The sequence below is a fragment of the Myxine glutinosa genome, chromosome 5, assembly GCF_964187855.1.
Source record: "Myxine glutinosa chromosome 5, kmMyxGlut1.1, whole genome shotgun sequence".
In the NCBI taxonomy this organism is placed as follows: Eukaryota; Metazoa; Chordata; class Myxini; order Myxiniformes; family Myxinidae; genus Myxine; species Myxine glutinosa.
Genome location: NC_136265.1, coordinates 135,285,269 through 135,308,585, shown reverse-complemented (window position 1 = coordinate 135,308,585; position 23,317 = coordinate 135,285,269). Strand labels below are relative to the sequence as shown.

The 23,317-nt window shown below is 42.9% G+C and overlaps 1 protein-coding gene across 1 annotated transcript in view; it reads right to left on the bottom strand.

The window, feature by feature from the left end:
* Positions 1-23,317, bottom strand: part of LOC137428385 (SAM and SH3 domain-containing protein 1-like) — a 152,589-nt gene that overhangs the window by 4,699 nt on the left and 124,573 nt on the right. Inside the window, exons 7-15 of the mRNA XM_068118307.2 lie at positions 20,154-20,269; positions 19,835-19,921; positions 18,668-18,785; positions 15,283-15,665; positions 14,800-15,178; positions 14,206-14,330; positions 13,134-13,310; positions 11,214-11,309; positions 9,412-9,568 (exon numbers count right to left, since the gene is read on the bottom strand). Of these exons, the coding sequence (XP_067974408.2) occupies positions 9,412-9,568; positions 11,214-11,309; positions 13,134-13,310; positions 14,206-14,330; positions 14,800-15,178; positions 15,283-15,665; positions 18,668-18,785; positions 19,835-19,921; positions 20,154-20,269 (1,638 nt within the window). The remainder of the gene's footprint in view (positions 1-9,411; positions 9,569-11,213; positions 11,310-13,133; positions 13,311-14,205; positions 14,331-14,799; positions 15,179-15,282; positions 15,666-18,667; positions 18,786-19,834; positions 19,922-20,153; positions 20,270-23,317) is intronic.

Sequence of the window (23,317 nt, the reverse complement as noted above, 5' to 3'; positions counted from 1 at the left end):
CCTACCAAGGTAGGATGGTTTGCCGAAGTAGGACCTATTCTCCTGTCTTTACACAACGCAGGATTAACACTGGAAGGGGCCTACTCTCACATATACGAAGACATAACTATACTACAAACGAGGCTACATGTTGCACGTGTGACTATCTATGGGGGACAACCTTTAACCTTTATTGAGCTTACTGTACACATCTCAAAACCGTAGTAATATATATACATATATATATATATATACAGTCACGTGAAAAAGTAAGTACACCCCATGTAAAGTTTTGACTTTTTCAACATATTTCAACATACAGCTATTTGATCTTCATTTCAACAATATTGATAGATAAAGGTGATATAATATAACAAATATCATGAAACATTTACATTTTGTAGTCCATTGTATAATTTAAATAAACAAATGTAAATTTCGCATATGGAAAAAGTAAGTACACCCCTACATTTATCACTACTTTAAATACCTAAAATTTGAATCAGGTGCACCAGCTCATGTGCAAATGATTAGAACATCGTTGGAGAGGATCTTGGAGGAACCTGTCTTATTTAAACCTCAGACATTTAGTTTGGTTTGCTCTTTCTTGTTGAAGTGTGCAGCGTCACCATGCCTAGATCAAAAGAGCTCTCTGAGGCCTTCGGAAAGAAGGTTGGAGATGCCTACGAGTCTGGGAAGGGATTAAAAAAGATCTCCAAACAATTTCAAATCAATCATTCGACTGTCCGGAAGATCCTCTACAAGTGGAGAAGATTCCAAACAACTGCCAACTTGTTCAGGCCAGGCCGCCCCAGCAAGTTCAGCCCGAGAGCAGACCGCAAGATGCTGAAAGAAGTCTCTAAGAACCCCAGAATGTCATCACGGGACCTACAGGTAGCTCTTGCCACTGTTGATGTCAAACTGCACGAGTCTACCATTAGAAAGAGGCTGCACAAATTTGATCTACATGGGAGGTGTGCCAGGAGGAAACCTTTGTTGTCCAGGAAGAACATCAGGGCAAGACTGAAGTTTGCCAATGAACACCTCCGCAAAGACCAGCACTTCTGGAACAATGTGCTCTGGACGGATGAGTCAAAGGTAGAGCTATTTGGCTACAGTACCAGAAGACATGTTTGGTGAAAACCAAAGACAGCATTTGACCCCAAGAACCTGATACCAACTGTAAAGCATGGTGGTGGAAATATTATGGTTTGGGGCAGCTTTGCTGCATCATGGCCTGGGCAGCTCACCATCATATAATCCACTATGAATTCTTCATTGTACCAGAGGGTGCTTGAGGATAATGTGAGGCCTCTGTCGGAAAGTTGAAGCTCAACCGAAGGTGGACCTTGCAACATGACAATGACCCTAAACATACCAGTAAATCCACCAAGGAATGGCTAAAAAGAAAGAAATGGAGGGTTCTGGAATGGCCAGGTCAAAGCCCGGATCTAAATCCCATCGAGATGTTGTGGGGGGATTTGAAACGAGCTGTGCATGCAAGAAACCCCTCAAACATCGCACAGCTGAAAGAATTCTGCATGGAGGAGTGGGCAAAAATTTCTCCCAGTCGATGTCAGAGCCTGGTAGACAGTTATAAGAAACGCCTACTTGAGGTTGTTTCTGCCAAAGCGGGCAATACCACCTATTAGAGCCAAGGGTGTACTTACTTTTTCCACATGCGAAATTTGCATTTATGTTTATTTAAATTATACAATGGACTACAAAATGTAAATGTTTCATGATATTTGTTATATTATATCACTTTTATCGATCAATATTGTTGAAATGAAGATCAAATAGCTGTATGTTGAAATATGTGGAAAAAGTCAAAACTTTACATGGGGTGTGCTTACTTTTTCACGTGACTGTACATACACACACACACTAATGGTAATTATAGTCAGGTGGCTTAGCAACAATTTTTAGGCGTAATGTTACAAGCCGGACAAAAGTCCCAAATTTGGTATGGAGCTTCGTTTGGACCTATCAATTGATTTTAGCCTAGGAGCCATCCTGACCGTTTCAGATTTTCCAAGATGGCGGCCAAAATTCAAAATGCCACCAGCAAAACTGAAATATCATATATCTCTGGCTGTAGAAGTCACAGATAGACAAATGAGGTATCAAATCAGGGGTTTTTGTGGTCAGTGAAACTGATTCAGGGAAAGGTACATTTCATATGTCACTTATTTTCAAGATGGCGTCCAAAATCCAATATGGCCGCCAAGGAAAATCATACTATAATGCAAGGACTTCAAAAGTTTGTTCGCCTAAGGCTCAGGCATCGAAGGATGGATTAACTTGACACTTTGCACACCTATAGATATCGTTTTTGACCGTGTCAATGTGGGCCGTTTTTTTCGATTTCTATCCTAATTCGGGGGGTACGGGGAAAGTAACGTTACTTTGCGGGGGTTCGGTGACCCGGATACGCGTCACACCCTCAGGTCATATGGTTTATTTACAAACACCATGCTTTGATGACGCAGGACAGGTACTATCCGTCGTAGACGGGTACTATTGCTAGTTAAAATGATGATATGAGAGTATTAACAGAAATTATCTATTTGTGTCTTTTCAGATAAATCAACATGGAGCTACCTGTAGACTTTAGTCGCTGCATTATCTGCCAACAAGAAACAGATGAACAGTTAAAATGTCCACTTCTCAGTCCAGGACCAAACGCTGATAATAAGACATCTGCCTACCAGTCATTCTTGAGTAATGTCGAACATTTCCACGAGATTGATCAGCTCCCAACTGAACTGAAGTTTGGGAGTGATCAAAGTGTTGACGAACTTGTGAACAATTCTGCATTGTGGCATAAATCGTGTCATTTAAAATTCAACAATGAGAAACTGGCAAGAGCAAGAAAGCGAAAGAAATCCAATCCCGATTGTAGACAACAAATTAAGCGCCGGACAATAACCATGATTAGACAATGTTTGTTTTGCGAGAAAGGCGCAGATGAAGGTGACCTCCATCTGGTTTCAACATATGATATGGATGCCAGTCTAAGAGCTATGATCAACGAACTGCAAGATACCCAACTACTTGCGAGGATTGTTGGTGGAGATCTCATAGCTATGGATGCGAAGTATCATCTAAAATGTTTGACTAACCTTAGAAATCGGTATCGCAGTCACATGAGACAGTTACACCATGCAACAGTAAACATTGATGACGTAATGAATGAGTGTAGAGCATTTGTTGAACTCACCAGTTGCATTGAAATGTCTGTTAATGCCGGGACTTTCATCTTCAAATTATCCGAGTTACACTCACTGTACGTGAATCGGCTTGAGGCGTTGGGCATCAAAAAGACTATCAACAAAACCAGATTGAAGGAACAATTACATGAACGATTTTCTGATGCACAAGTGCAACATGATGGGTGGGGCATCGTTCTAATATTCAAAGAAGGAATGAAAGACTTGATAAAAGATGCTATGAAAAAGCGTGACTTTTCAGAAGATGCCCTGATTCTGGCATGCGCGGCAAACATCGTTAGAAAAGATATCTTCCATCATGAAGGATTCTAATTCACTGGCCAGTTTCCACCAGGTTGTCAGGAGAACTCATTACCCTCTAGTCTGAAATTTCTCGTCTCCATGATTCTCAATGGTCCTAATCTGAAAGACCAAGAGAGTAATGAGTCACAAGTGTGCCTAACTATTGGGCAAAACATCATCTACAACGTCAAGAAAAGGAAACCTAATTCGCCTGTGAAAGTCCGGCACACTCTTGACCGAGAACCTCCGCTAACAATTTATATTGGCCTCAATATACATGCGCTGACTAGGAGCAAGAAAATCATCCAACAGTTACATGCAATGGGTATCAGTGTTTCCTACGACAGGGTGATGCAGCTTGAAGACTGGCTCGCCACAGCTGTATGCGAGAGGTTTGAAGATGATGGTGCAGTAGCTCCGACTATTCTTCGGAAAGGTCTCTTCACTGTAGGAGCTCTTGACAATCTCGACCATAATCTGAGCTCAACCACGTCAAAGACATCTTTCCACGGCACGGGAATAAGTCTTTTCCAATTCCCAAGTGAGAGGGAACCTGGTGTGACTAGACAGCCTGTTGCTATACCACCATCTGGGTCACAGACTCATTCGCTTCCAGACAGTCATGCCTCTGTTCCTGCTGTTTCGCTGAAGACCACCGATGTTGCTGTTCCACAGAATAATGTTCAACCCATCAAATCTGTTTTACCAGATGCAAGACGTGACGAATATGGCTGGATAGAACATGGTCTTCAACTTGTCAATGATACGGAACTGAGCAAGGATAATTCGCTTACATGGTCTGCCTATCATGCCTCTAAGCAAGAGGTGACAGTAGAGCCGTCAGCTGTATGTGCACTACTTCCTCTGTTTTATGAAAAGTCAGCCACACCTGCAATGATTAAACATGGCATGGATGTCCAAAGGCAGGCAACAGAGTACCTTAACCCAGGACAAATCCCAGTCACAACATTTGATCAGCCGTTGTTTACGCTCGCCAAGTACTTACAATGGAAATGGCCAGATACGTACGGAGAGAAAGTGCATGTGGTTATGATGAGAGGATTGCACATTGAGATGGCTTTATGGAACACTGTTGGAGATTTGTTACAGGTGGACAGCAGCCCTTACTGAAGCTGAGGTAGCCTCATCTGGAATTGCTGATTCATTCCTGAAAACAGCTCACCTGACCAGAACTAGACACGCTCACCAAGTTACACTTTTGACCCTTAAGAAGCTTATCGTCGAGGCATTCAACCAGGATCCCAGCGGTGCGAATGATAACGACAGTTTTAATAACTGGCATGAGAGAATGTGTAAAAACTGTCCCACGTTCAAGTTCTGGGATGTGATTACGCAATATGAGATCCTCATTCTCATATTTGTAAGAGCCCACCGGGAGAGGAACTTCACACTGTACATTAGCGTTCTGGAGGAGCTCGTACCTTTGTTTTTCGCATTAGATCATGTGAACTATGCTAGGTGGCTGTCCGTCCATATCAGAGACATGAAATCTCTGCCGAAACCAATCAGAGATGAATTTGAGACTCGCCATCACTGGGTAATCTCGAAGTCAACCCACAGATATTCTGCTATACCCGTTGATCAAGCGCACGAGCAGGAAAACAAAGTTGTGAAGGGTTCCGGTGGTGCAGTAGGACTAACTGAAAATCCAGTCGCCTTCAAACGTTGGATGACCTCTGGACCAGAACTCGCCAGACTCATGAAGCAGTTCGAGAATGAATATATTCTTGATGATGACCCGGAAAACCCTACGAATTTCGAGCACCATGAACAGGGACTCGCCGCACAGAAAGCGTTCCAGCAACAGGTTGATAGCCTATCTAAAGTCATACAAAAGATGGGCAATCCTTTCCTGGATGATTTTCCCGAGTTAGTAACTCTTGACAGTCGTAACTGCACGAGTGAGACCGTAGTGAATACAATCCGTACACTGGAAGACATTGGTACGAAAAAGTATCAGGACTATGTGACAACAGTCCTTGTGGATCGCACTCGCTCCATACACAATCCGATGTCAAAGAATTCGCTACCCTTATTCTCGACAAAAGTCAAAGCTAAATCCAAGGACGGCAAGAAAGTAAAAGTGCTTGAGAACAATATGGCATTCTTCGGACAGTTATACATCTCCTTGCAAAATAGGGATGGTGATATCAATGACTTCTTCGCACATGAGGTTCAGTCATATCCTCCTTCCCTGTCTGACTTTGGCAAGCTGAACCTGCCAGGTACAAAATCTCAATTGTTGCAATGCATCGAGGAGCCGAACCAGACAGAGCCACCTGCATCATTTGACTGCAAAGTCCTGGACGGTGCTGTGATTGTGCACTGCTTGCCTGTAACACATGTCAGAACATTCCACGAATATGCAGACAATGTGTTCATTCCCTACCTGGAACGACAGCTAAAGACCACCAAACGACTGGACCTTGTGTGGGATACATACATACCGAACAGTTTGAAGGAGTCAACCAGGGAAAAACGAGGGAAAGGAACGCGCAGAAAGGTATCTGGTGACACCAAGCTGCCAACAAACTGGAATGACTTCCTCCGTGATCCTATCAACAAGAAAGAACTGTTTGAATTTCTTTCCTCAAAGGTGGCAGAGTTCAACTGTCCCGCAGGCAGTTCGGTATACATCACAGCTGGAGAGAATGTTATATGCATTGGAACTGAGATCGAAATGTCCATGTGCAATCAGGAGGAGGCCGACACGAGGATCGTGGTTCACGTGAAGCATGCATTGGAGAATGGTTCAAAAATTGTCCAAGTGCGCACCGTGGACACAGACATTGTTGTTGTTCTTACTGGCATGTTTCATGATCTTTCACATATTAACTCAGATGTAGACCTATGGGTAGCCTACGGTGTGGGAAAGAACTACACACATTACAGTATCAATGCCATCTGTGCACGCCTCGGTGAACCTAAATCAAGGTCCCTACCCATGTTCCACGCCTTCTCAGGATGTGATACCACGTCAGCATTTCGAGGGAAGGGAAAGAAATCATTCTGGCAAGCATGGCTTGTATAATGTATATGATGCAATCACAAATGTTTTCGTACACCTGGCCACACATCCATTTGAGCATGTTGATTTGGAATCTGAAACATTTAAGAAGATCGAGCGACTTGTTATCATAGTGTATGACAAAACAAGCAATTTGACCAATGTAAACAGTGCACGTATGGAGCTCTTCTTCCAGAAGAGTCAAGCTGTAGACAAAATTCCACCTACTCAGAATGCACTTCTGCAGCACACAAAGAGGGCAGTGTACCAGGCTGGCATCTGGGTTACCAGCATGTTAGCACAGCAAAAACTTCCAAGTCCAGCTGGATATGTTTGGAAAAAAGTCGCCGAATCTTGGGAATCTGTCTGGACAACAATTCCCGAAGCTTCTCGTGCTTGCAGAGAATTTATCAAATGCGGCTGCAAAAGAGATTGTACAGTGTGCAAATGTAGCAAGGCTAATCTCCCTTGTACATCTCTTTGCTGGTGTAAATGTTCTACCAGATCATAAGGTCAGTCACAGCAAAAATACTGGTCTGATGCCACATTTGAACGAATATCATATCATTATTTTAATTTTTTTGGCGGCCATGTTGGATTTTGGACGCCATCTTGAAAATAAGTGACATATGCAATGTACCTTTCCCTGAATCAGTTTCACTGACCTCAAAAACCCCTGATTTGATACCTCATTTGTCTATCTGTGACTTCTACAGCCAGAGATATATGATATTTCAGTTTTGTTGGCGGCATTTTGAATTTTGGCCGCCATCTTGGAAAATCTGAAACGGTCAGGATGGCTCCTAGGCTAAAATCAATTGATAGGTCCAAACGAAGCTCCATACCAAATTTGGGACTTTTGTCCGGCTGGTAACATTAAAGTTGCTAAGCCACCGCACTATAACTCCTGGCTTCAAGGGAGAGAGCATTAGCCATATGTCTTGATCGACAAACACTGCATAATCCGCAAGAAATGAGCATTTGCCCGCCACACACACATTTGTTTCCGCTGACGGAAACCAGGAGGCACTGGTTTCTTTATTTTGTGTCGCTACACTTTTCCCAGCCACTGCAAAACACAGGCTCTGGCACAGGAGTTGAGAGACTTTTTTTTTTTTTTGGATACAAGCTCGTGTAAGAGCTTGTCAATGCAATTCATTGACCATGAATCACAAAAATAAAAAACCGACACATAAAACATATAATAAAGGGAGTGGGAGACAAGATGGGGAGAGAGAGAGGGAAGCACACAAGTACAACATTTGAGAGCAGGGACATCGGGAGATCTGTGGGAGGGAGAAGGCTTGGGGAGGGGGCATGGGAACATGGTGGGGGGTGGGAGAAGTATGAAACACAAGGACACTGCTAGGACTTCCAGGAAAGAAGTCGGTATTTCAAAAAAGTGGATCTGGGGTGAATTAACGGGGGTGGAAAAGATCAAGGTTTTGGATGGGGGAAGATAAGAGATGGTGGTGAACAGCCGTTTTAAAGACCTGGAGGGAGGAGTGGGATTGAAGAGAGTGAGGGAGTTTGTTCCAGAGGTGGGAGAAAAGAGGAATGAAGGAGTGAAGGTGAGCAGAGAGTCTTGATTTTTGCAGTTTCACCAGAAGAGGGTTGCTGGCAGATCTTGTGCGACCTGTATGAATATTTGAGGGACAGAGCACAGACAGAGCTGGGGGAGCTAGGATATTACCAGCTAGGAGCTGTTTCAACTACTAGTCGTAGCCTCCATACTTCCTTATGCCGTTTTGGAATGTCTTGCGATTTTCACACGAGAAACTCAAGTGCATGTCTGGTTTCTGCCATCTTTCCCACATTGACTGATTTGGTTAATTAGCAACCCCTGGAGGAAGATGAATTAATTACTGTAATCCCCACGTGTTGTTGTAGATGTTTAGACAAGTGCGAGAACAGAGGCACATCACATGAACGCCCGGGTGGTGCATTATCCAAATGAAGCCTTAAGCCGGCTATCCACAGGATATTAATTCACAGCATATACAGTTCCCATTTTTCCTGGCATATACAGTTCCCAATTAATATGGTGTTGATGGACCACAGGTATTGCAGGCCAAATTGGTTCCTCCAGTTTTGAAGCTCCTTGTAAAGGCTTCTCTTAAAATATAAAAACCTCATTATATAGACTTCCCCCCCCCCCCCCCCCCCCCCCCCGCTTTTTGAGAGCTACGCCCGCAAGAAAAACAATGAAAGAACAAATATTGCAAACGGTAGGCGCATGTCCCAGGGCAAATATTTGTTTCTTCGTGTGCCTTATGTCAAGGTTATTAAAAAGCTTTTTATTGCCGAATTTCCAAGCAATTGCATATATCGATGCTGACAGGTAATACCAGAAGTGTCACATTAAATTAATTGTGAGAAGTTTTATGAGGAATAATATCTGGAATAAGATGATGTGAGGATGCCTGAGCCGCCACACCAAATTTGCAATGAAGCCCCAAAATCAGATGCTTCACAGGCTGTGCGGCGACACTTTGGAATAGTTTTGGTCGAAGATACTTCGACGCCTTCTCAACGGTCACACAAATTGTGTTATTGGGAGCTACGGATAAGGATATCTGGGGTCACTTGTTTAAGGGCCGTGTCTGCAATTATCGCCTCCAGAGGCCTGGCCTTGATATGCTTTACAAATATGAAGGTTTACCATTTCAATTATGGAAAAAATTGCTTTACCTACTGCAGATTGTCTCTCCTCAAGGAACAAAGGCTTTGTTACTTCTGTCCCTTTCGATGATAAACTGAGAGGAACTAGCAGGAAGTCATTTGTCAGACACCACGTACTTACTCATTGACCTACTTGTTGTTCATAGAATGGAAGTTTGTAGAATTGAGATGACAAAAACACAAAGGAGATAAATAAGTATAACTGACCGCAGGCGGCTCTTCGCAGGAGAGCAGCGGCTGCAAGGAGTGCTGCCCGGTGCTGATCTGGTCCTGGGAAGGACATTTCCTCAAGGTCTTCCACCTCGAGCAGTTGGAATGTGTCCAAATCTTCATAGCCATTTTGGGTGAGCAGAGGCCAGTACGGCTGCAATTGAGAGAGCATGAGAAACAAACCATTAATAACAAAATAATGAGTAGAATAAACAACTATGAGAATGAAGCGACTTGCTGGATGCAACAGCTACACTTTTGTTTGTTGATCGGCCAATCTAAGATTTTAATTGTTATGCAAGGCCATGCTGAATCTAAGACATGTTATGCCAATCTAATATATCATGATATAAGGTTTGGCATCCTGACATATACGGTTCCCTTGATTATCCTGTGCGGCTGAGTGCTGCAATTTCATACATGGCATTTTGGTGCCCATCTCAATCTGTCGGATGATATTAAAGTCATACACAGGACTAGCATCACATGTGCTTCAAGCTAAACAAGACAAGCGGGAGGTTGAAAAACACTTCCTGGGACAACAGAGCCTGGTTTGGGGGTGGAAAAATAAACCAATGGCATGCCATTGGAAATCTCCACACTTCCTACTTAAAAGTTGAAAGATTGCAAACAGTTCCACCAGGAATGACCCAATATCAAATTTTGAGTTAAAAAAAAAATCAAATTTTTGAGTTCAAATTTTGAGTTTTTAACCCCTGTGACCGCAAGTCTGCACTCCTTGGAGCATGGACAGGGTATCAAATCCAAAAAATCATTACATATTTCGTGCATCCCCCAAAGTTCATTGCATACATAAAGTTGCATCAAAAATGTTTTAAAATGCACCCGTAATTGCATTTTGTGGCATTTGACCCATTAAACCCGCCTAAGGGGGTGGGGCCAAAATTATATTTAAGAGGGCACAACGTGACAGACAGATGTACGGACGGATGGAAAGACAGATGGAGCCGATTACAATACACCCCCACACCCTTTTTTCAAAAAGTATGGGGATGATGAAAACAGCGTTTATCATAAAGGGGATGAGCAAGTTGCTCGAATTTATGGTTGTTGTTGTTTTGAAGATGGCGCTTGTTGAGGTAACGTGTGAGTGACTGTGTATAACGCAAACTGTGTATTTTGTTGACAAATTGCTCCCCTCACCGCTAAACCTCCCCTGGGGAAGTCTAATTTATTGGACTGTATTATATTTGGCAAATAATTCATCGGACGTCTCTCTCTAAAATAGGTAAAGTCTTTTGAGCCATGATTGTCAATGTGCTCAGCGAGGCAAACTGCGAAGGTACTTTTACGTGGATCACTAACTTTGACATTTTCTCGTTTCATGTTTTAAAGTTCAGCCAATTAGTTGTCCAGAAACGTATTGCTTGGATCATTCATTTTACCCAATTGTTTGCTGATGAGCTTATAAAGGCAGAAAGAATCAGCTGCTCTAAGATAGTTTAAGTGATCCGACATAGCCACAAGAAGCTCCTTTCGGCGAAATTATATCTTTTTGGAAGGTGGACGAAATGCCGGACGTTTGCAGTTTTAACATTCGTTGTCAAAACTTTACAATTTCGCTACAACGTACCTCATCAATGCAAGACAATTAGCTGCATCAATGAAGCCCTCTGACGTATCGAGGTTTTCAATCCCCGTATCAACTGCTGTTGAGGTTTGCCGCTCGAAATAGCCTTGCAAAGGAAATTGTGAGCTTTTGCAAACTCAAACAAACGGGAAATTTCCCCTTTTTGTGTAGTTGGCCCGCACTACTTTGTCCCGCACTACTTTCTCACCTCCAGCCCAAGCCTTTGCAGTAGCTCCTCCACTGTCTGGGGTTTGGGGCGACGCGAGCGCCGCTTGCCTTTGAGAGCCTGATGGACGCCACCCTCCTGCAAGAGACATCAGTGACGCTTCGTCTGCCTCGTTGGTCACATCAAGACCAACGTTTCTTCATTTTATTTCCTAAATTCATTAAAAATATATATATATTCTAACACACAGAAGAGTTTGGTCCAAAATTTAACAAAAAAAATGAATTAACCTGTTCATCGCATTGACCACAGAAGTTTCTTCATCTCTCTACCTAGGTTTTCTTTGTACACTTGGATAGACCTTCCTCACTCATAAAAGGTGACATGTGCATCTTCTTTCACCCTTGGAGGAGATCTACATATCACATACAAAAAAGTGTGGAATGTTTGACCCCTTCACCATCGTATTCCCCATAAATTCCCCCTTGCCTTCGGCTTACTCCTAATGTCCCTTTCAATCTCCTGTGCAGCTCTCATTTAACTTCCTGTTCTTTCCTATCCTCTTTCCTTTCAATTCCTATTTTCATCAACTTCCTTCCATTCACACACACACTACATGTGTATTTGTATTTAGATGGTCCTTTAACTCTTCCCCCTAGCATCCCGACTATCCGGGTCTTTGTCTTCCTGCTTATAATACACCTTGATTGAGTGAGCCGTACCTTTTCGGAATGACATTGATAATAACAATAAACTGCCTCCCATCAGCTCATCCTCACTATCTGATTCCTCGGTGTGGAAATATTTACAGTTGGCATGTTGACTGCCTGGGGATGGAGCCAAAATGGAAAAAAACTTAAAGCAAGGAAAAATGTCTATAAACCATTTTTGTTTTCCGTCCTAAAACTTCCTTCCCTTATACGGCCTGCCCCGCACAGCTGCAAGGGCGGATGGGTTACTGGCCAACCTCAAAGTCCCACCAGCTCCTGGCCCGAATGGTATCGGTGCTTTGATGGGCAACAGCACCTCGATGCTCTCTTTTCTCTGAAAATCTACAGTTTGTTTTCAGAGGGCTGCCTGGACTGGTAGGAGAGCATAAGGTATGCATACTCACCTCTAAGCTGGGTTTGAATCTCGGTCGAACTATAAACTCATCCTGGCATTGCACAGGCAGAGCTCCAATAGCGGTACAGCTGTGCTCCCTGAAAATGACGCAAACCCACAGCCACATGCTGAATATGAAAGAAGAGGAATACGAGGGCCATCTGACTTTGTCGTGGAAGGTAACTACATCATCCTCGTTTATAAGTGCGTCTCAATGCTCTTAATTATCAATAACAACCTATGACTACTTCAAAGAGTTAAGCCCTTAGCTCCTCACAGCGTATCCTCATGCCATGGAGTAAGGCTCCCCTCCGTGACATCGTGCTGCTTCATCACATCTTACGCTTACACAGCGGAATACAAGGCTTGAGTCATCGTTTTTATCCCCTTGTCGGAAGTCCCAGGGCAGGTTTTTTGCTGCTATCCCACTGCATAGTTTGGTGGTCTCTCGGTCTTCCACCATCAGTTGTCTTTACAAAACATTTTCATCAGATATGATGAAAATCTCACGAGAAATAGGAGATTTTTTTTCTTTGACGAAGCCTCACATCCTGCTTTGGCCATCTTCTTAGACGTAGAGGGTCACAAACGCTGTGACCAAGCTGCTTCTTGTTAACCTTCTCTCCAAACAGTGGAGTAACCATCTTGAAACTGTCTGACTTACTTTTCCCTGCAGTTTCTTAAGACAGCAGCTTCACATTACCCCTTGTTAGCCATGTACGATCTTCACTGCTCTACCTAGGTCTACCTGTTTGCTTGTCCCTGATCACCAAATCCTCAGTGTGTACTCCCTGGATCATTTATTACAATCTTAAATGCGTCTTTAGAAAGTGTCTGAATTTCCAATGCGATATTAACCTGGGGATGATGGGAACCGACTTCTGGCAAGACCGTGTGTCCTCGTACTGCGTCCCCGTTAGTGCGAGGATGCGACGGAGAGTTCAAATGATGTTGACGAGGAAGAGTATCGGCCAGCTCGGGGCTTGCAGTGTGGAATCTACAAGGAAAATCGAATCCCCCAAAACTGCTCGTCCTCTGCAAGGAAGGACAAAGGGAAGGTGGAAATTTTGTTAAAGGGAGATTATAATGGGAAGTGAAATTTCATACAACTTAGAATTCACTCCGATCATGCAACGTGGTATTCCGCATATCCTCTCCAAAACCACGTCAAAGTTGCACGTGGACCAGTGGTTACAAAAACATACCACGTAAAGGGTAGCTGGTTTTACGTGCCCATTTGAAGGATGGCCTACTCAGAGAGGAAATGCTCTTTCGTAGCACTGCGTCAAAAGGGCAGGCTGACTTTCTTTGGGACTAGGATCGTTGGTGAGTTCGTGAGCATCTTCCTATAATTCACCAAATGTCTGTCCGTCTGTTCCCAGGTACCGCAAAAACGGCTGAACCGATCGCAACGATATTTTGGGTGGGTAATCCTGGGACCCCCTGGAGTAAAATAGGCGATATTGTTTTTCCAATTTTTTCCCAATTCTCAAATTTTTCCGTTTTTCCAGTTTTTCCAAACACGATGTAATAATATTTACCGATATGAACAGTGATGTGGCTTTTATTGAAATTCTACAAATACTGTTTAGATTTTCATGATTTGCGTGTCATATGATTTAACGGATGTTTATATAAATCGTTTAAAATAAATTTTAAAAAAGCCTTAAATTTCTGATATTTTGCCTTTTCATTTGGGCCTCCAAATTGAAGCCCCGCCCATAGGGCGGGTACCGTTTCTAGTAATATAATAATTTGCGAACATGGTACAGAACCTAGGAGGATACAGGAACAAATAATCTTCCTGTATCTAGAACTCTTTAATTATCCTTCTTAAAGTAATGATGCGACGACACCAATGGAAATGCAAGCAAACAAATCCGCCATGCTGGAATAAATCCACTCCCGATGGAATGAATGGGGCTCTCACACTTCGACGATTCAGTCGGTATAGTAAGCATTTCTTGTCACGCCGCTCTACCACGTCTTGATTCTGCAGGCCCGTCGTCTCAACGGCCAACTCTACTGGGCTGTAGCCACATCGCAGGCCTGACCCTGTGGCGGTTTTAAAATAAAGGTCAAAAGGTCATCAGTACACAATCGTTTGAAGAATTTCAATCACTCATTCGGGGTTGAGTTGTTGTTGTTTTTTCTCCCATTTGAAGGCCATGCTGGAATATGCTTTCAATGTTATCTGAATATCATGCACACAAAGTGGTGGATTACTGAGAGCCTCAAGGCCAACAAAACTGCAAGCGAGGTTACAGAGGCAATAGTATTATATTACATGAAATAGCTTCCGTTCTTATGAACAACAGTAACAACATCAGCACCGTGTCGGTTTTGTAGTAAATCAGCCAATCAGGTGAATGATATTCGTGGGCCTTCTCTGGAGTTGCTGCATTTGATCTGCAACGTTTAATATATTGCAGGTGAATTGAAAATTCCAATCAGGTGTTAGATATCTTGGTCACCGATGAAAAATTTAGCTGAAATTATTTGGTGCTCATCGGCATTTCCTTACCGGCCGCATCCACCTCTTCACCGTGATTATGTTCACCTGCCGTGGGTTCTGCAACACCCGGAAGCCTTGGTTCGGCATCGTCGCCGACGTTGGAGGAACTGGCTGATGTCTCGGAATTTCGTTGACACTCCAAAGTCACAACTATGGTGTCCGGGTCACAATGGACCGAGCCTCCGCTGAATGCGACTGCTCCATAGTCCACTACACCACTCCCTCCGCCGCTGCTGCTGCTGCTGCTGTTTCTCAGGCCCATCATGCTGTCACTGGTAGAGCCGGAGTATGCCCTACGTTGCTGCATCCGGCGCCGTGCAGCACGAATATCCCCGAGAGAAACGACAAAGGGCGGGGATGACGGCGGTGCTGGGGACCCTGGGGTAATCTGGAAACAAAATGGCGGAAGGAGGAGGGGGTGATGAAATCAATTCTTAACCTTCTTGAGTTATAATTGAAAAGTTATAAACTCCATGAAGTAATATTTCATACCTGCTGGGAACTTGTATTTAAATGTATCCCCTCCTCAGTTGTCATCTTCACTCCGCTACCAGAAACTTTGATTGGACTATAATCATCCACGTTTGCCCTCAAGCGCCGCGACCGGAGTCCTCGCCGCATCTCTGGTGTGGAGCACAATGACCGGGCTTTAGGCCACGGACCAGAGCTGGGCCGTATAGAAGGGGAAGCTGCCAACATGGAAACTTGCGTGAGTCGGCGAGCCAAAGCTGGACCTAGGCCAGTGATTTTGGGCTGCCGTTGTAGTGGAGGTGATGACATCATCCTTGGGTCTGCAGAATCAAGCACCAGAGGTGGCTCTTCGTACTCCGGGGGAGAACGGGCCAGACATGGAACATCCATGTTACTGAAATGGACTGCAGAGTGCAGGTGGTAAATCAAAGATTTTCAAAAAGTACAAAAATTGCATCTTTTCTAAAAAAAAAAAAAAAAATTAAACACATGTAACATGTATGACATGCATATATATATATATATATATAATGTTTTATATTTGTGCCATTATATGTTAATGTGGTTACTGTTGGTGACGTAGGCATATGCATCATCGCTATTGCGCATGCGCGGCCCAGCGGTTCCGGTATCTTGGTGTATGGTTGCCTCTTGCCTCGTCACCCGATCAAGTGCGATGATTAAAAAAAGAAGCTGATGTAACAAAGCGTGAACGTGTTTTGGTTGGGCATTCGCTCTGAAGGAAGGAGAGGAGTTTACCTTCGCTGGCGTTGTTTAAAGTGGGTTTTAAATCTTTATTTAAAAGGGAAATTACTGGAATGGAAAAAGTGAACAAGGAACTTGTAATTATTTGGAAGTAAAAAGAGGAATGATTAGGATGTGCGGTTCGGTTGTTGTCATGGATTGTCATTCAAATCCCGTGTACTGTAAGCCCTCGACCGTCCCCTTTTAACAACAACAACAGCGTCATGGGTTATATATTTCCGCTTCCGTCCATTACCCATAATCTTTATGATTTTCAAGATGGCTGCTGGAGGCGTGTGATAATTACAGTTGGCCTATTAATTACTAGTACCCGACTGCAAAGCCGCAATGAGCCGGCGAAGCCAAAGCCTCTTGCCACTATTTTACCCATCACGATGGCATCAGTGGGTTTGGTAGTTGGTAGTAGGTAGGTGTAGTAGGTACCGTACCTGGTAAGACTTGGTAAAAGAGAAGAACAGACAGTCCTCCCCAATACCTACATACAATAAATGTCACAAGAAGCTTAAGGAAGTAACTATACGATGTGCTAGCTTAAGGCCTATTTTAAGAAATTTTAACTGGGCTTAATATACGTTTTCACAGTATGTGTGTAATCTTCTAACTTCAGTCGCTGTCAGGACTGGTTCTCTCCGGGCACTGCGGCTTCCTCCTTCCTTGCTTCCTCCTTCCTCCTTAGTCAAAATACGCGAGAAGAAGTTAGCTTGCAGTAAGATCAGTGCCGACAGATCAGACGATAGCGCCGTTTCAACGGCAATGTGTGACTGTCGTTAATCAAACCGTGTCGATGGCGCTGATTGGCTGACCTAAGCTGATCGCTGATTGGTCAACTCACAAAATTTCGCAAATTCAGACCTAAAATGACACCATTTGCATTCTGGATGAGATTAAAATTGATAAAATTTACTTCTTGATTAATTCGGTGAATTCCGTCTCAACTTTGGATATTTCCGGCCGTGAAAAACTATCCCCTACGGCCGCGAGATTTCTAAAAAATAATTCTTCGTCAATTTTAGAATATTTGACGCCGTTTTCACCCTCCGAAACGCGTAATAAGCTTTTTTGAAGTATTTTTTCAAATGCTCGAATCTCATTGGTTCCGGTGTTTGGTGACGATTTTCGTTGAAGATAACGAGGTTGGTCTTAAAGTATTTTAATTACAAATTAGAGGTGCATAGGATTGTGAATCAAACAAAGACGGGTGAAACGAACTCCTATTGAACATTTTCGCAATTTTGTTATGCATACTTCCGCATCCGGAAGATGGTGGCCTCCATTGAGTGATTTGGTTTTTGAAATATTTTTTCAAATGCTCGAATCTCATTGGTTCCGGTGTTTGGTGACGATTTTCGTTTAAGATAACCAGGCCCGTGCGGGCCGAGGTTGGTCTTAAAGTATTTTAATTACAAATTATAGGTGCATAAGATTGTGAATCAACAAAGACGGGTGAAACAAACTCTGATGGAACTTTTTCAAATTTGTTATGCATACTTCTGCATCCGCAAGATGGCGGCCTCCATTGAGAGATTTGGTGCGTCAAAGCTTCGAAATTCTCAAGCCAAGGGATCCAGCATAATCTGTTTTTTCAACATAATACGTACGCGTTCATTGACAACCCTGGCTTCGCCGGCTACTAGTACCCGACTGCAAAGCCGCAATGAGCCGGCGAAGCCAAAGCCTCTTGCCACAGGTTCGGTAGTTGGTCGTAGGTAGGTGTAGTAGGTACCGTACCGTACCTAGTTCAAAATGACACCATTTGCATTCTGGATGAGATTAAAATTTATAAAATTTCCTTCTTGATTAATTCGGTGAATTCCGTCTCAACTTCGGATATTTCTGGCCGTGAAAAACTATCCCCTACGGCCGCGAGATTTCTAAAAAATAATTCTTCGTCAATTTTAGAATATTTGACGCCGTTTTCAGCCTCTGAAACGCGGTAATAAGCTTTTTTTGAAATATTTTTTCAAATGCACGAATCTCATTGGTTCCGGTGTTTGGTGACGATTTTCTTTGAAGATAACCAGGGCCTGTGCGGGCCCGGGGAACGAGGTTGGTCTTAAAGTATTTTAATTGCAAATTCGATTTAGAGGTGCTTAAGATTGTGAATCAAACAAAGACTGGTGAAACAAACTCCTATTGAACTTTTTCTCAATTTTTTTATGCATACTTCCGCATCCGCAAGATGGCGGCCTCCATGGAGCGATTTGGTGCGTCAAAGCTTCGAAATTCTCAAAGGATTCAGCAAAATCTGGCTTTTCAACATAATACGTACGCGTTCATTCACAACCCCGGCTTCGCCGGCTATTATGCGTGTTGTATTGTTATGCTTGTTGCATTATTATGCTTGTCAAATGCAATGGGCCTTGCTTTACATCTGTGTTGTTTCAGGTTGTTCAGTTCTTGCTGAGTAAAGCCTACTTGAATGGTCTCAAACAAGGCAAGCCTCTTCTATACTCCCTTTTTTTGTGGCATAGGGAGTAACCCAAGGCAAGCTTTTTTTTTACCATAAATTATATTTTCAGTGTTGATTTTCTGCGGGACAATTCAATGGATCGGTGCAATAAATCACTCATTGAGATAGGCACAGACCTAAGTATATTAAACTCGCAAACAAAGACCGATTTGTTTAAAGCGTCGAACGTACGATCAGCATAGAAAAAAGTTTTCCCAGAATCCTCCACCTTGACCAGGTGTCGGCGCTCACGCAGGCCAGCAGAGGTTGTCCGATCCTCGTGGGATGGCCCGCCAGGGCAATCCAAGCTCTGCTTGTAGGAAAGAGACGAAGAGAAAAATGTGGTGGGAGTGCTGCTGAAAAGGTTGCGACAGGTTCCATGAAAACAATGTGGAGTCCATAGCACACGGTTTTGAAAAGTTCCATTCTGTGAAACTACGATAATTTATCTACTACTGCTGCTACCACTACTACGGCTACTTGTTAGCAGCTCCATTTATTCCCACCTTCCAGTGGGGTTGGTAGGGAATTTATTTTGGCCCAAGTCTTACATAAGCCAGCTGGCCAAACTTGATTGACACTCAACAGAAGGTGATTTGGGCAAGGATTAGTGATACGAAAGACACCATTGGATCTTTAATGTCCACCAACTAATGCTAGCAAAGAAGTCTTCCAGCTTTACATCCTTTCAAAGGATGGTGTACTTTGTGATCCAACGCCACTGTGAAGCATCAGTCCAACAGTTCGGAGTCAGGTTAAAAATCAAACCCAGGCTACACAGCTCAAAATGAGTGCGCTGCCTCTGCATCATCAAGTCATACCTTATCATACATTTATCAGAGAAAGAAAAATCCATCCTGAAAGTTTTTGGCAATGAACAAGATAAAGGCCCAAGGAAGAACAAAACATGTGAGTGAACAGAAGATGGCAGCAAGGGAGGCTCGCAAGTACAAACAGAGCTGGTGAGGGCAAAAAGGGCATGGGCAGCAGAGGAAGACAACACCAGCATAGTTGTCGGCTGCCACCTTGAAGTACCAATGGGAACAGTGGGATTGGACTGTCTCAAAGCGATGATTCCATAGGTGGGGGGAAAAGGAGAGACAAAGGAGTAGAGGTGGATATGAAACTTGGATTTTAGGAAGTTAACAAGGAAGATGTTACTGGTAGAAGACAAACATCCTGATCAAGCTGGGGAAGGATGGAGGGCTAGAGGATTTGGTGCGAGGCGTGAGCTGGTAAGACCAGCAAAGTCGAAGCATTGAGCATTAAAACTTCTTTCCTTGAAACAATTGTTGTGACGTTTTTAAAGAATTGATATTCTAGGCCGCAAGAGAAAAATGGTAGAAAGGTACAACGTACGGAGCAAGCATCATCCTTGCCAGTATCCGCATGACATGCGGCTCCACTCTTGAGGCAGTGACGGTGCAGGGTCTCATATTCCTCCAGCTGAACATGATGGAGACAGCGGCAAATCAACGACACTCAAATACCATTTAAAGCCATTCATCCTAGCCCTAGCTCGTGCCTCAGGCCTGCTGCCTGAATAATTTAAATTGATTTATAAAGTTTTAATTCACTTTTCTTCTTTCACACACTGAGCTTCGACGATGTGGTTTTCAGACTGAGATCAGACTCACACTGTAACTGTTTTCTAAACACTCTATAGTGTAGACATTACCTTGGATAATGCTTGGTCTATGGTGATCCTTCGGTCTTTCACCATGGTCATGAGCTCTATGCGATCTTCATCAGACATCGTGATCTCACTTGCCACAAAGTTCACGTGACCGCTTCCTGCATACATTGTACAAGAATACAAACACAGATAGTTCTTTTCTTGGGTCATCATAATTATTCTTGTAGAGTGCCTTCAGAAAATATTCACACCCCTTGATTTTTTTCACATTTTGTTGTGTCACAGCCTGAAAGTAAAATGGTTTTAATTGAGATTTCTTTGGTCACTGATTGACACAAAATAGCCATAATGACAAAGTGAAAACATGTTTTTAGAAATGTTTACAAATTCATTGAAAAGTTTTGAAAAGTTACAAATTCATATAAATACGTAATTTACATGTGTTAACCCCGAGCCAATACTTCATAGAAGCACCTTTGGCAACAATTACAGCTTAGAGTCAGTCTTCTTGGGAATGTCAGTATCAGCGTTGCACATCTGGATTTGGGGAGTTTCTCCCATTCTTCCTTGCAGATTTGCTCAAGCTCTGTCAAGTTGGGTGGGGAGCATCAGCAATCTTCAAGTCTTTCCACAGATTTTCAATGGGATTCAAGTCTGGGATTTGGCTGGGCCACTCAAGTACTTTCACATTCTTGTTCTGAAGCCATTCTATTGCTGTTTTATGTTACGTATTACCTCCCCAAACCCCGGTTACGGTGCACCTCAGAGTCTGGAGTGGGAACACGGCAGAAAGATTTGTTATTTTGAGTGTTCTAATAAACCGTGGTAAAACTCGGTTTATTAGACCGAGTTTCTTTCTTCTCATTCTCATTTCTTTGATCTCATGCATTTCTTTCTTTCTTCTTCTCATTCTCATCTTCAAATTCTCATTTCACACCAATGCAATTGTAGAACAAAACAAGTAATTGTATTAATAACTCTCACATGCACAGTAATAACACTCTTCAAGAAAGTACAATGAAAATTTCACTTGCATCAAATGAACAACACATGATGGTACCATCATTCCCCAATGCTCTCAAAGCAATGAACTCACGATATGCCAAACGTGAGTGGAATGTGACATTCCCCAAAGTCCGTGCACTAATCTCCACGCTGGTTGAAGGTGGAGGTCGTGCTGAATGGTAAAACAACAGGCAGGTATTGGCGTGACTGTGGATGAGGTGCGAGGTCGATATGGGAATTGAGCCGATATGGAAACCAACGGCAATCCACACGGTGAGGTCGATATGGGAATACCAATGACAAAACAAGATGCACCAAACTGACAGCCTCTTCGAGGACAAAATGGCGTATCGGCCTGTTAGTAATGGAGGCGCTGGCTTCCTCCAACAATGACTCACACTTGGTGATAAAATCTGAGACGCAGGTTTAATTTCACTCGCAATATATGACGATGTCGAGGGCAATCCCTTTCCCAGGAAGCCTCAACTCATTCACGACCTATATCAAAAAATTCCGCTCGCAGCCTTGACGCGACTCACAGCTGTCTCTCTACTCCTCTCTATGCCGATCCCCATCTCTCTCCATTTCCGGTTCCTTTGCCGCATCTTCCTTTTTCCTTCACAAACATTCATATTCATTTTTACTAAAGTCATCTTCATTTCACACAAAAAATAAACAACAATATTACCTGAAACAAAAAATCCTACAAGTACATAATAACAACAAAGGCGGAAGTGACGGATACGTAACATTTGGCTGTATGATTGGGATCATTATCCTGATGGAATGTAAATCTTGCCACAGTCTTAGGTCTTTTGCACTTTGAAGCAGATTATTCTTAAGGATTTGCCTGTATTTGGCTCCATTCATTGTTCCCTCTATCTTTACAAGTCTCCCAGTCCTTGCCGCTGAAAAGCATCCCCATAACATGATGCCGCCACCACCATGCTATATGGTAGGGATGGTGTTAGATGGGTGATGAACTGTGCTTGGTTTCCACCAGACATAGCGCTTTGCATTCAGGCCAAAGCGTTAAATTTTCGTCTCACCAGGCCACAGAATATTTTGCCTCATGCTCTCGGAGTCTTTCACGTGCCTTTTTGCAAACTCCAGGTGTGATAACATATGCCTTTTTCTCAGGAGTATCCTCCATCTGGCCACTTTACAATAAACTATAGATTTGTGTCGTGCTGCAGAGACTGTTGTCCTACTGGCATGTTCTCCTATCTCAGCCAAGGAACTCATTCTCAGCTAGTTCTGTCTGATTGGTCATTTGGGTTCTTGGTCATCTCTCTAACCAAGGTCCTTCTTGCCCAGTCACTCTGCTGTTGGGAACTATCAACACTCTAGAAATTGTTTTATACACTTCCCCAAATCAACCCTCCTCACTATTCTATTTCGGAGTTCTACGGACAGTTCCTTGGACTTCATGATAGAGTTTCTACGCTGACATGCACTGTCAACTGTGGGACCTTAGATAGAAAGATGTTTCTTCCTAAATCATGTCCAATCAATTGAATTGGACACAGGCGGACTCCAATCAAGTTGTAGAGATATCTAAAGGATGATCAAAGGAAATTAGATGCACCTGAGCTCAATTTGGAGTGTCATAGCAAAGGTGTTGAATACTTATTGACTCAAGACATTTCAGCTTTCCATTAATTATTTTGTAATGAATTCTCCAAAAAAACAAAAATATATATCCACTTTGACATCATGGGCCATAATGTGTAGATCATTGACAAAAACATCCTAATTTAATCCATTTTAAATTTAGGCTGTAACACAACAAAATGTGTAAAGAGCCAATGGGTTTGAATACTTTCTGAAGGCAATGTACATCTCAAAAGGACCACAAACCTCGTCAGTAAATGTGTTTTTCAGTTGAGAGATTACATGTTTGACAATTTCAAATCGAACAAAACAAATATGAAGTTTTTAACCACCTTACGCATAGGTATACAATATTAATTTGCTGAGGAGAGGATGGAGCTTCGACTGCGCATGGATACGCTTTTACCCAAAATTTGATCCTGCCAAATGCCCTCTTAACTACTATTACAATAAAAAAATTATTTTCATTTATAAAATAAATTGCTTACCATCTGTACTATTATTATTATTAGCGGAACTGTATTACCAATGAAGCCCTCATTTACCGCCCATCTGTAAGAAATAATGCCGTTGTGAACGCATCTCCA